Source organism: Cupressus sempervirens, chromosome 3 (genome assembly GCF_028749045.1).
Source record: "Cupressus sempervirens isolate cs-2001-9-10 chromosome 3, ASM2874904v1, whole genome shotgun sequence".
Classification (NCBI taxonomy): domain Eukaryota; kingdom Viridiplantae; phylum Streptophyta; class Pinopsida; order Cupressales; family Cupressaceae; genus Cupressus; species Cupressus sempervirens.
In genome coordinates, this window is record NC_143120.1 from 530,905,857 (window position 1) to 530,919,405 (window position 13,549).

The 13,549-nt window shown below is 35.6% G+C and overlaps 1 protein-coding gene across 4 annotated transcripts in view; it reads right to left on the reverse strand.

Annotated features, from left to right (window-relative positions):
- The window catches only part of LOC149567504 (amino acid-ligase), a 59,056-nt gene extending 50,937 nt beyond the window's left edge, over nt 1-8,119 (reverse strand). For 2 of the 4 annotated variants that reach the window (XM_089820714.1, XM_089820716.1), the window contains exon 1: nt 7,604-8,065. In XM_089820714.1, the coding sequence (XP_089676840.1) occupies nt 7,604-7,910 (307 nt within the window). In that variant the 5' untranslated portion in view covers nt 7,911-8,065. Of the gene's footprint in view, nt 1-7,603 lie in introns of all 4 variants that reach the window. The other 2 variants (XM_089820715.1, XM_089820717.1) reach the window with 2 other exon arrangements.
- Between the last annotated feature and the right edge of the window lie 5,430 nt (nt 8,120-13,549).

Here is a 13,549-nt window from a genome sequence, read left to right on the forward strand (position 1 = left end):
AGTGGGTGCAAGAAACGTTGTCCAAGTCACAACGGACAACGCAAAGAATTGTAGAGCAGCAGATTTGTTGGTTGAATCACGATATCCACATATCTTTTGGACACCTTGTGCAATCCATTCACTCAATCTTATGCTACAAAAGATTGGGAACCAAATTGAGTGGATCAAAACAGTGTATGAAGAGGCTGAGGACATACAAATGTTTGTCACAAACCACCACATGACTCAATCTCTTTTCAGGAACTACTCAAAATTGGAGCTATTGAAGGTAAATGAACTTGAACTCAAATTAGTTATTTAATTTTTAATATTTGACAATTTCTGATTTTTCATATTTTACTTGTGCAATTGCCAATGTGTATACTTTTCTTAGTTTTCTAAAATATGTATCTAATAGTTGTTTTTTGCTCTAATTTATGTCACAGGTTGCTGAGACCCATTTTGCATCACATATAATCGTCTTAAGACGACTTGTGCAAGTGAAAGATGCACTTCAAGGTATGGTAATCAGCAACAATTGGGGTGTATGGAAGCAAAAGAACACTGAAAGGGCAAACAAAATAAAGGATAGGCTATTGGCTGACTCATGGTGGGAACGTGTGGAATATCTCCTTAAGATCACCGAGCCCATTATGAGCATGCTTAGGTACACTGACATGGATAGGCCTTGCCTTGGAGAGATCTATGATGGCATAGATTCAATGATTGAGAAGATCAGACAAGTTATAAATGAGCAGGAGCAAGATCTGCAAGACCTTTTTCAAACAAGTGCAAAAAATTATTAATGAAAGATGGAACAAAATGACCACTCCATTACATTTGCTTGCCTATGCCTTGACCCCCAAATACTATAGCTCACAATATTGTGATCTACCAGGAAGGTTGCCACCATATAGAGATATGGAAGTGTCTGACGGGTACCAAGTAGCATTTAGAAGAATATTTCCTGATGATGATATAAGAGATGTAATCATGGATGAGTTCATAGCATTTGTCAATGCTACAGGTCTAAGTAATGATGCTCTTCGTCATCGGTTCAAGAAGCATGCTCATGGTTGGTAGTACCTCCATGGCCAAAAATTCCGAACATTGCAGCCCCTTGCAATCAAAGTCATATCACAAGTAAGTTTTATTTTTTTTTAAATTAGCTCACTTTATCTTCAAAAGAATTTTTTAATAAGATTGAATTAATTCCTTTTTAATTGCCTACCCTATGTTATCTTTGTAGGTTGCTAGTTCTTCTGCATCAGAAAGAAATTGGAGCACCTATTCTTTCATCCACTCGGTGAAGTGCAATACGTTGCAATCAAAAAAAGCCGAGAACCTGGTATTTGTGCATAACAACTTGCACCTTCTTTCGCACAAGAGTCAAGAATACAAAGAAGGGGAGACAAAGAACTGGGATGTAGATGCAGAGATTGCGGACTTGGATGCTTCCACTGCTGCGCTTACAATTGATGATTTTGATGACTTTGATGCCAATACTCTGTTGCTGATCCCATTGGCCTTGGTGCAAGTAATAGCGTAGGCGGAGAAGGAGGAGATGAAGAAGATGAATATGAAGAAGATGAAGATGAAGAATGAAGAACTTAGAACTAGAAATTCAGAATTTTAATAGATTTTCATTCTATTAGTTACTGTTAAACATTGAATGTGAAACAATGACACTTGAACTTGATATTTTAAATGTTTTGAATCTTTCATCTCTGATGTTGAAGTTGATTGAACTATGTTACTATATGATGGTATGCTCATCATGATACATTGATATGTTATTGTTTATGCTGTTTTAAAGTTTTAAATGTGTTTATGGTACTATGCTACATTGTAATTTTAACTCATGCTTCATAAAAATGTATAGATATATATATATATATATATATATATATATATATATATATATATATATATATATATATTTTACATGTTTTTGTACTAACGAACCCAAAGGAACCCAAACCCCTTCCAAAATTTCGTTGAACCAGCGAACCGGTTCTCGAACCCGAACTGGAACCGAACCACGAACCGGCAACTTAGGTTCTACACTTTCGTACTAAGAGAGGAGCAAAATGGTAAAGAAGCTTGATTGATTGATATCACTGATGTTCAGTTTTAAAAGGCTTTTGTAGATTTGTTTATGAGCCTTGCTATGGTGCTTATTATGTGGGAAGGTGGTTTCCCTAACTATAATCACCCCTAGTACGGAGCCAAGATTTTCCCATTGATTTATAAAATCTAAAACTTATTACCGAACAACAAAAAAATGTTCTCATATTGCTCACGGATATCCTGGTATACAGCCAAAAATAAATGCCATTCTGTTTCAACACATCCTTTACTACAGGAAATACATGTTCTTTCATCCCAACCTCCTTGGGAACCGTCCATCTACCCATCTTGCACCGCAAATGATGGGATCCAATTATCAACTGTGCCACAAGCAATCTAGCTTTGCCTTTGATTGCCACCCATAAGAAGTCTTTATCTTCATGACCCCAAAAGGGATTGAACTCTTTCAAATAGTAGATTTCTTTCCACGCCATTTGCTTTGTCCGCATGGCAACCTTGAAGTTTTCCAACATAAGTCTCTTTATCTCTTCCTTGGTGTTGGGAATATTTTGTATTTCAATATCTCACTTATTCAACCATGCCTTGTTCTGCCTCATCCACGACTTCTTTCTACAGCCTAATCTCTCATCAATCACTAACTTTGGCCACGACATGTATCCATATTTTCCACTTTGTTTATATAGCCTAACAAACAGATAACTATTGAGACTTCCATTGGAAACATACCTGCTTCAGCTAGGAGAATCTCATACTGAATTGTTGATTTAAGGCCGGTAGTGATAAGATATATTTGTATTCTTTCAAATTGTTTACACTTGTGGTTAGAAAGACTACTACCCCAAACCTCACGAGTCTTAGCCATATAGTACAACTGAAGTGGCCAACAAGCCAAAAAGAATCTTCTTGGCTTTCCAATCCCCTCGTTTTGCTTGCTAAACCTGTTCTGAAGGAAGAAAGAAATTCTCCATCCCCCTTGCATCCGTTTAGCCCTACACATCTCCTAACAAAGCCTATTGTGAAAGTTACTTCCCAAGCACATTTCCCTTAAAGAGGAAATTAACCTACTGCTTCTTCCTCTTTAAAGAAAAAATCACGATCTTAGTCTTGGTAGTGTTCACCTGCATCCCAACTTCCCAACAAAAACTCTCTAGAGCACTCAAGTGTTCTCTTAGATCCTTGGCTGCTTGTGCAATTAAAATGAGATTGCTTGCATAAAAAAATAGCTTCACCGCGTATCTAGCAAGTTTGACGCCCTCCCCTCTAGTTTTGTTTAGACACTTTTTATGTTTATCAAAATACAAGCCAACTAGTGTGAGTGAGAGAGGACAGCCTTGTTTTACCACAGAAATACAGCCAAAACCCTTAGTTACCAAATTCACATATCGGATCCCGGATCCGGATCAGCACGTGGATCCGTGAGGATCCATGCAGGATCCGTAATGCTACCTGTGGATCCATCAGCCTGCGGATACAGATCCAGAGGCAAGATTACAAATCCTGCCCGGATCCTCGAGGATCCACCACAGATCCGTGAAAAAGAGAGGCAAGAAAAGTTGTGAAAAGTGGGCCCATTCAATTTTTTTGCCTAAACCCTAAAAACAGCCCTCTAAGTCATAATGCAAGTTCATTTATTCTCTATTTTGCTCTCTCATACTTGCTAGTTTGAAGTAAAGTGCTTGGATTTGAAGGAGATCGGTTGTGGAGCTCCAAATAACTTGCAAGAAGTGTTTAAGGTATGCATTTCAACCATATTCTTGAGTTCTTTCATAGATTATTGATTTATTTTTAATTTTCCAAATTTTCAAGTTTTTGTGTTAGTGTGTAGCATGGTTTTCTTTCATTTTTTTTTCTAGATTGCAAGAATAGAACAATGAGTAGTCAAGGCTCAATGCGTGGGGATGGGGCTGCATCACCAAGCTTCAAAATTGATAAGGGGTCTCCTTTATGGAGACACACAACAATAGTCACACAATGTCCTAAGGGTGGGGCATACATATGGAAATGTAATTATTGCAATATACAACATAAAAGCTACTATTCCTAAGTGAACCTACATTTTTTGGGCCCTACGGGTGAAAGAATTAACATGTGTCAGGGTAGTGATAAGAAGAGATTACCAGCTGCACAAATAGCAGCATTAGCAAAAGAGCAAGATGATGTTGATAGAGCAGTTGCAAAAGCAAAACATGGTGCTTCCAAAAGAACAAATATACCAACACCATCATCCAATCAAACAAGCACAAGAACACATCCTTTTTTGCCTATGCCAACTACAAATGATGAAGATGAAGACCCATCTCCACTCATCTGCAAGAGACGACCACTAGATAGGGCATTCCAAAATGAAAAGAAAGACATTGTTGATCACAAAATTGGACATTGTTTAATTGCAAATGGTGTTTCATTTAATTTTGTGAGATCACCTTATTTTAGGGAGATGGTAGAAGCAATAAATGAAGCACCCCCTGGTTACAAAAGTTGCACACTACCATATTACATGTTGGGAGGAAATCTGTAGAGGCTGAACTTCAACTAATAAGAGATTCTTGGATTCAATCGGGGGTGTGTCTATTATTTCGGATGGGTGGAAAGATTGTAGAAACCGTCCATTGATCAATGTTATTGTTGTATGCCCTAAGAGAGGCAATATTCTTTAAGGCAATTGATTGTGAAGGGCAAGTGAAAAATTTAGAATTTATTTCACGCATTCTCATTGATGCCATAGAGTCAGTGGGTTCTGATAATGTTGTCCAAGTGGTCACGGACAATGCAAAAGATTGCAAGGCTACAAGAATAATTGTAGAGTCTAGATATGATCATATCTTTTGGACACCATGCACCGTCCACTCTCTCCATTTGGTGATAAAAGCAATTGGCACCGAAATAGATTGGGTGAAAAAGATATGAGGAAGCTGAAGAGATTCAAATGTTTGTGATAAATCACCACATGACAAGCAATTTTTGGGCGTTTCTCAAACTTGGAATTATTGAAGGTAAATTTGTATATCTTATATATAATTGAATATTATTGGATTCCATAATTTTTTTTGTTGTTTACATTAACATGTTTTAATTTTTAAATGTATTACTAACTTGAGTTCAACATGTTCTTAGGTTACTAAAACCTGCTTTGCCTCTCACACAATCATCTTGAGACGACTTGTGAAGGTAAAAGAAGCATTGAAACATATGGTCATTAGCCCCCAATCGTCTTGAGACGACTTGTGAAGGTAAAAAAAGCATTGAAACATATGGTCATTAGCCCCCAATGGGGCGTTTGGAAAGATTACAATACAGCAAAGGCCTTAAATGTGAAAAGAATGATACTAGATGAGGATTGGTGGGGTCTTCAAACTTTGTGTTGGAAGTCACCAATCCAATAATGGCAATGCTTCACTTTGCAGACAGTAATGAGCCATGCCTTCGGGATATTTATGATTCCATGGACACCGTGCTGGAAAAAATTAAAATGGTAAGTTTTTCGCTCTTTTACAACAATTTTTTATTTGAGAGATATCCAAATTCTAAAGTTTAAATTGACATATTCACTAATTATAATTATTATTCATATCTCATATCCTAGGTCATACAGAGGAGGGAGAATGATCCTGAGGACACCCTTTACAAGAAGGTGGAAAAAATTGTTCATCATCAATGGAACAAGATGACCATACACCTTTGCACCTCTTTGCATATGCTCTATCCCCGAGGTACTATAGTTCTTATCAAATGCTTGTGCTTATTTTATCCAATGTTTGTGTTATTGATATTTGATAGTGTTCAATTGTCTTTTGTTATCCCCAGGTACTATAGTGCAAATGTGCTTCGCCTTCTAGGTAGAGTGCCACCATTTAGAGATGCAGAGGTTACAAATGGGTATAAGAGGGCACTAGCTAAAATATTCCAAGATCCAAAGATTGGGGCAATTTTGAGGAGTGAATTTGCTGTCTTCATCTAAGGTGAGAATTTCCGCCCTATTGCCATGGCAAACCAAAGCAGGATGGATGCCATCAAATGGTGGTACCTTCATGGGCAAGCCTTCATGTACCTCCAACCTCTTGCCATAAAGGTCCTATCCCAAGTAAGTTTGTAAAATTTATCACCTGAAGTTGATTTATGAAGCTTAAGGTTAACACTCTCAACTCCTTGAGTTTATTATTAAATTTATTTATCTTGATTGTTGTATCGATAATTTTTAATTTCTCTTTAGGTTGCCAGTTCTTCTGTAACTGAGCAAAATTGGAGTACTTACTCCTTTATCCACTCAATCAAACGCAACTAGTTGGCTCCACAAAAAAGCGAAAGACCTTGTGTTCATTCACAACAATTTGCGATTGTTGTCATGAAAAGATTCAATGTACAAGAAGGGGCCTAAAAAGCTTTGGGATGTAGCACCCGAGACTCCTGATTTAGATATGACCATTTGGGATCTTGCTAGATCCACTTTGATTGATGTGGATGACGAGGAGGAGGATTATGAGTTCACAATCCCCTCTACTACTACTGGTTTGGGTTCCTCTATCGATACAGATGCAGCACTTGCAGCTTATCAATACCGCTCTGATGCGAATTTTCTTGAAAATCCATTGATGATTAAATCAAAAACTTTAGTCTTGACTCTCGACTCTTTTATGAGTAAATCATGTTACAAACTTTTAAGTTTAATGATCTATATTTTGAATGTTACAAACTTTCACTTTCAATAATTCAATGTGAATGTGTTGATTTTCTTTATAATCGTGAAAAAAGATTAATTATCATTGATCAAGTATACTAGATTCATAGATGCATACTATAATCATAGATTCATACTATGAAATGATCTAGTTTTAGAATTATGTATATTTCTCTTCTTTTTTTTCTTTTTCTTTTCCTTTTTTTTTTTGTGTGTGTGTGTATGTGCACGAATCCTCCACGAATCATAATTGGGAAAAAAAATCTTGAATCACAAATCTGATTCACGTGCCCGAATCGGATTCATATCACGAATCAGCAACTTAGCAGCAAAACCTTCTGACATGCCTTCCTTTGTCCTGATTCTCATTCTAACCTGCTCGTAAAGTCTATGTACGGCTGCTCTAAGCTCATTTGGAACCTTGAGTTCCTCCAATCTTTTCCAACGCTTGTCTCTAGGAACTATGTCAAATGCTTTGTTTCAAATCGAAAACGCAGCAGAAGGCCTCCCTACCTTGATATCTCAAACCTTCTCAATAAGGTATCTAAAAGTGATGCACTGAGTAATCTTTCTGCATCATTCTGTTTTTTAAATCAAGTGAAGCATAGGAACCCATACAAACCCTATTTACTCCGATTAAAAACAATTACATGTATTTGTGTACATACACACAGATATATATAGAATATTTGTACATATATATATGAAAGGTATTTGTAAGCAATGAACCCATAAAACCCCTATTTACTAGGAGAAAAAACAATTACCTTTCTACGCTATGTATATAGGAAAAAATGTACATATGCATATATATGGTATTTGTAAGCAATGTTGCATAACTAGCATATAAATACGTACCTTGGCAGGAACTGCCATCCACAATTATTGGGTGTTGATGGGAGATGCCAGTGGGGTAGCCCTTGTCGGCAAAATACCGAAGAACGTCGTTCCAAGTGAGACAAGAGGAGATGCAGTCAGGGCCCCTGCTAATATAGAGGCCATTCAACTTAAGGTTGAGTGGGTTCAGTCCGAAGGTAGCAGCAATGCTACCCATGTCCAATTTAGAATCTTGGGTAACCACCAATTCTACCACCTTGTCAGAACCTGAATGCCGTAACTTAACTACTATTCCCTCTCTCATACTCATTGCCATCGATGAAATCATTTCATGCTTTCTTAGCTACCAAAATTAAAAATCTCTGCGCTTCGCTCTGGTAACGTCTCCGAGTCATGATAAGCGGGCGTTTCAACTTTTCTGGTACCTTCCGGAAGTTACTCTCTTCCGCTCGCAATACCTTCAGGAGTGCTTAATTTGAAAATACTGTTGTCGTCAGGAAAGACAATTCAGTTTTATGACCTGATAATTTACCAAGCAATTACAATAAAAACAAACACTTATTTGTTAAATTATTTTATCAAATATCTTAACATTAATCATTAATTTTTTTAGGTTACATAGTTTTATTCTTACGATTACTCATATGTAGTTTGAAGTAGATAACAAAAATGCAATGATGGTAATTTGAAATTGAGATAGGAGAATGGAGTAGTTGTATCTTCTTTCATAGCTTCAGTTTTTGAAAGGACCTAGTATCTTCGCATGTGTAGCTTAGAAGGACGGGAGTGGGAATGCACTTCTAGGGTTTACACTCTATGGGAACAAAAAAATCTCCTTTTATTGAATTGATCTTCATTTTTTCTATCAAAAGACATTTTGGGATTCTTTAAATCAAAGTAAGTTTCCTTATGTAGTGATGGATGGTGTTATTTGGATGGAGACCTACTTGAGGAGAATGTTGTTAGGCAACCTACAATGGGGATAAACACAACAAGGACCTAGAAAAGGGATGGAAATGATAGTAGCATGCCTAGTATGGCTTGGCCCAAGGTAGTTGTATAAGTTGATGTTGGTTCCAGGGGGGTGGCTCTAGGGTCTGATTGGAAAGGAGGAAACCAACTTCACATCCACAAGCTCTCTACAAGCAATAGGGTGTGTATGGGTTCTTAAGTGTTGGGGAGCAGCAACTAACTTATGTCACCATTATGGATTTAGAAGGGGAGGTGGAGAAAGAGGTGGCTCATAATGTTGTTTTTTTCTAAGAGTATGGTTTGATTGGACATTTTAAAGGTTTGTGGTCGAGTTAACATGATCTCCACAAATGGATAATGGAAAATTGGGAACCCATTTTGATTAGGTGTGTCCAAATTCATCGTGTTGCTAGAGGTCTTTTTACTTTATTGTTGTCTTTGAAAATATCTACGATGGAAAAAAGATTGTGTGATTTCCAATGGTGTTGGGGGGACACATATCCTCTAATGTTAAAGCCCCGACATTCTTCCTTTTACCTTGCCATTGTAATTTTTTATAAGGTTTTGATTTGGGTAAGACTTCCAAATCTTCATTTGCATTTTTGGTTTGATTTGTGTTTTGAGGTTGTATGAAACTCATTAGGCAACTTTTTAATGGTGGATGTTGGCTCTTCAAATCTAACACATTCTATCTTTACTTGGATATTGGTGGATATGGATGCCTCCAATGTTTTCCTAAAGCATTAATGCTCGAAAAACTTAAAAGGATGTTGGGTGCAACCTTTAAACTATGAAGGGGTCCCTTTTAAATGTAGAAGTTGTTTGCAAATGGGGCATATGTTTGATAAATGTGCCAAACAAAGAGTACATAAAATGGCTTCATGGTGGAAAGATATATCCATCACTCATTATATTGTAGAGAAGAAGATTGAGAGATAATAAAGTTACTCTCAGGTTGTAATGGAGAAGACATGCAACAATCTTTAAAACCTCTAAATCAAGGCAAGAAATCCATTTCAAATGTTGATAATTTTGCAAAGACTAAGAATACTATTGAATTGAATCATAAGGTTGTTGTCGTGTCAAAGCATAAAGATAAAAGCGGACTAGCAAGATCTTGCAATGAGGGAGAAGAACCTATGATAAGGATAGTTAGTGGCGCCAAGAAGAATATTTTGTAGGGGAGCTGGAGAATATGCCCTCGGATAGTTGAAAGGAATGACAGGATGAGGTTTCCAAAGTGGAAGGCAGTAAGCTATGAAAAGGAAAAAAGATAAAAAGGGAATGAAAGACCCATTTGATATGATCCTTTGATCTCACTTGGAGGGAGGAACTTGCAGTAAATCTTGTATTTTACCTAGTTTTGAGGTGTGATTGTGGGATTTTGGTTTAGGCTTGTTTATGGGTATTCATGTTGTTGCTAGATCTTTGAGAAGGTGATTCTCCTTGCTTGTGATCGCCCTTGGTCCAAGCTAGGTCTGTGTCTCATATTAATATTAAGAAAACTTTAACTTTTTACCAACCAAAAAGATTAATGTAATAATGATATTTATATGTTGTGGAAAATATCTTCTACTTCTAGAAAATCTTAAAAGTTTAAAAACATTAAAAAAAATGGTGTCCCTTATTGAAATATTGTGATAGCTAAGGATCTTATTGCCACCAATGAAGGATCTCATAACATCTATGTTTCTTGGTTTAAACTCCCTACTCCTTAGGTTGTGCAAGTCTCTTTCGCCCTCATTGTGATGCACCCTAGGTTTCTTTACAATCAACAAAAATTCTTGAGTGTGAATGCTAGTGATTAGTGGCAACCTAAGACTACTTCTTTGTATTAGAAGAATATTTTTGGGGAACCCCTCACCATTGGGTCACAAAGTCTGAAACTGAACCTTGTTGGAGTACAAATCAATGATCCCCCAAAGAAGGGTGCATATCCCTCTATGGCTTTGGTTAAGGCTTGTGGAGAAAAATTTGAACATGGGGCCTTGTCCATTATAGAGTGACTAACTAATAATAAGGTTTGTGGGATTCCTACGATGAAATATGGGAAGAATGCATTTTAGATTAATTGAGGAAAACCTCTCCCAAAATCATTTCTCACTCATCATGTGGCCTTTCTCTCAATAGATGTCTTAAAGGTAAATATGGGAGAGGAAGTTTTACAAGACGCTTATGAAAATGTGACTTAATTCACCAAACATGGATTGATTAGGAGATTAAGAGGTTACTAGATGAGTTTGGAAAATTTGCACCAATGGATCTCAAATACTTGGTGCTCCACTCTAATTAGTGATGGTTAAATCTAACCTTCTATGCAAGAATTATTTGTTGTGATTTTTTTATAAAGCTAAGGATGGCCACGAGGCTTTAAGTAACTATCACTGGGATTTCAATAAGCACTTACTAATGAAAAAAAAACATGGGATGATTCCTTTATCAAAACTATCGAGGTCTTTTATATTTTTTCAATCTAGGTAAGGTTGTTGAATCTTCCCCAACATTCTAGTTGGATTCTTCTTTTAAAGGCATCGATATTTTTTTAGGGAAATTTTTATGGGTTTACAAAGGTTCTAGAAAGATATCACATGCCACTTGTGCTTGCATTTTGGTTGATATCAACATTTCTAAGAATATCCCTACCGAGATATCCCTCATCACCAAATATAGATGCTTAAATCAAAGTGTAGAATGTAAGGGTATACCATTCTAATGTGGAAAGTGTTAAAATATATATCATATGGCTACTCAATGTGTTGAGAAGAGGATGATAATAAAGCTACTTGGTGGAAGTATGTATCCCTCATAATTACTCAATAGAAAAAGTTGAGCCATGTCTAGAAAGTAATACTAACATGGGTTCCTTTAAGAAGACATTTGAAGAAGAATCTCACGAGTTGTCTCCAAGTAGGCTCCAACTACACCATGAACTCATGTTGATCCCCCTTCACTAAAATGATAAATTCAAGATAACTTTGTCTCCTTATAAAAGATTAAAAGGAAATGTTGGGAGGGCTATTCTTAATACCCCTCTTGAAGGGAAAAATAGTGTTATAGCTCAAATTAATAAAGATCTAGAAGTGGGAGAGCTATCAAAGAACTTCATAACTATTTTAGATGGGGGTAAGGGAGAATCATTAAAAAAATAATCAAAGAACTAGTGTATCAAAGATTCTAAGAAGGATTGGACAATAGTTCAAACGAAAAAGAAGAAAAATAATATTAGTTTAAATAGCTTCTTCACTCTCATTCTTAAAATAGAGAAAAAAGTATCATATTTAAAGACTTTTTTATGCCCCCATTTGTCTTTGTACTTTTCCCTATGATCCTATTAAAGGAATCCAATGTTGGTTTACGGGAGTCTTTTGCTTTGGGCATGAATTTTCCCATATAGGGCCACACTTCATATAGGCCTTGCTAAATTTTCCTCCTCTTTAATTCAAAGGGTGAAGCCCCTATAGTTCTAAATTTAGTTTCCAAAAAAATGACATTTGTATTAAAATATAAGGAAAACACTAACTATTTTCCGTAAAAATTGCATTCTCTAAAACATTGTATCATCGTTCTAATATTTTCTCACAATTTCGTATTATAGAATCACAAATCTCAAACTAACATAATAGGCGTCATGTTTTGAAATTGTCGAGTTAAAATTTGCAAATAGGTTTTTATTATTATTATGCACTTGACATGGTTAATTTTATTTTGGATAATTGTCTTTTTTAATTTTCAAGAAAGACGATTTCTAGAGGAGATAGAAATTTGGATTCTTAGTACATTATCTCAACATGGAAACTAGTGATTAGTGATTACTAATTCATTTTTTGTGGGCTTTTAAACTAATGCAATATTTTTGTGGATAATTTTAGAGTAGAAATTTAAAAATACTAATTTAGTGAAGTCATTTTGGGGATATGTATTGACATGACACTTTCAGTGCTCTACTATTAAACTAATTTTGTTTCACTCCCTTGCTCACTTCACTTCTCCACTCCATTACAATCCCATCCACCCTAGTTATTGATATTTCATTTTTGTGGATGAATGTAATGCTCATGTGGTTTTCCATGTACGTAGATGAAATCTTTACATTTATTTATTTATTTTTTTTTAGGGACTTAAATAAGTTGCAGAGGTGATAAGAATTCATGGTACATTATTTCAATATGAAAACTTCCAAAATTATGTTTTATATGAGTTTTTTTAATAAAAATGTAATACTTGCATGATTGCTTGTATACATTAAAGATATAGATAGTTGAATGGAAAAATGGTTTATCATCTACGGTACGTAAAAGCTTCTAGGTACTTAATCTCAATCTATATTGTTATAATCTTCTAGTTTGTGTTTTTAATACATGCCCTATAGCAGTCCACATCGTTTCTTATTGAAAAAAATACAACCTTTATTCTATGACTTGTGTTTGATCTTGATTGAAAAACTATGTTTAATGTTATAGGCACATTATAGGTTTTTGTTATCATTTTTTATTGATTTTTGTAACACGTCTTTTGGGTTTATAACCTAAGTTGTTGTGATGGAGATTAAGATGTCAAGAATACTCTCCATCACCATTACACTACAATACTTTGTGCTAGGGTAAATTATATAAATATTTAATAAGTTAATTAAGGAGTCATAATTAGGACTTATTTTCCTTTTCTTAGTTGTCCATCTTGCCACTTTAGATAAGATTGTTTTTTTTTTTCTTGTTTCCTTTGTGTGGAATGTATGCATTGTTGTAATTTTATATTTTATAGTTAATGCTCATGAATTATATGATTTCATATGTATTTCCTTTTTGTGTTTTTTCTCTCTTGTAGAAGGAATTCTATAGAAAAGTTTAATCCTCGCATGGTGCTAGAGCTCATCGTAACATGAAAAATGTAAGTTGGTTGATTGGCAATGGTAATGAAATGATTACTGATTGTTGATTGAATTATTTTTCCACATTAGAGAAAATTAAAGAAGGTCCAAAAGCATAATCCTTGAAA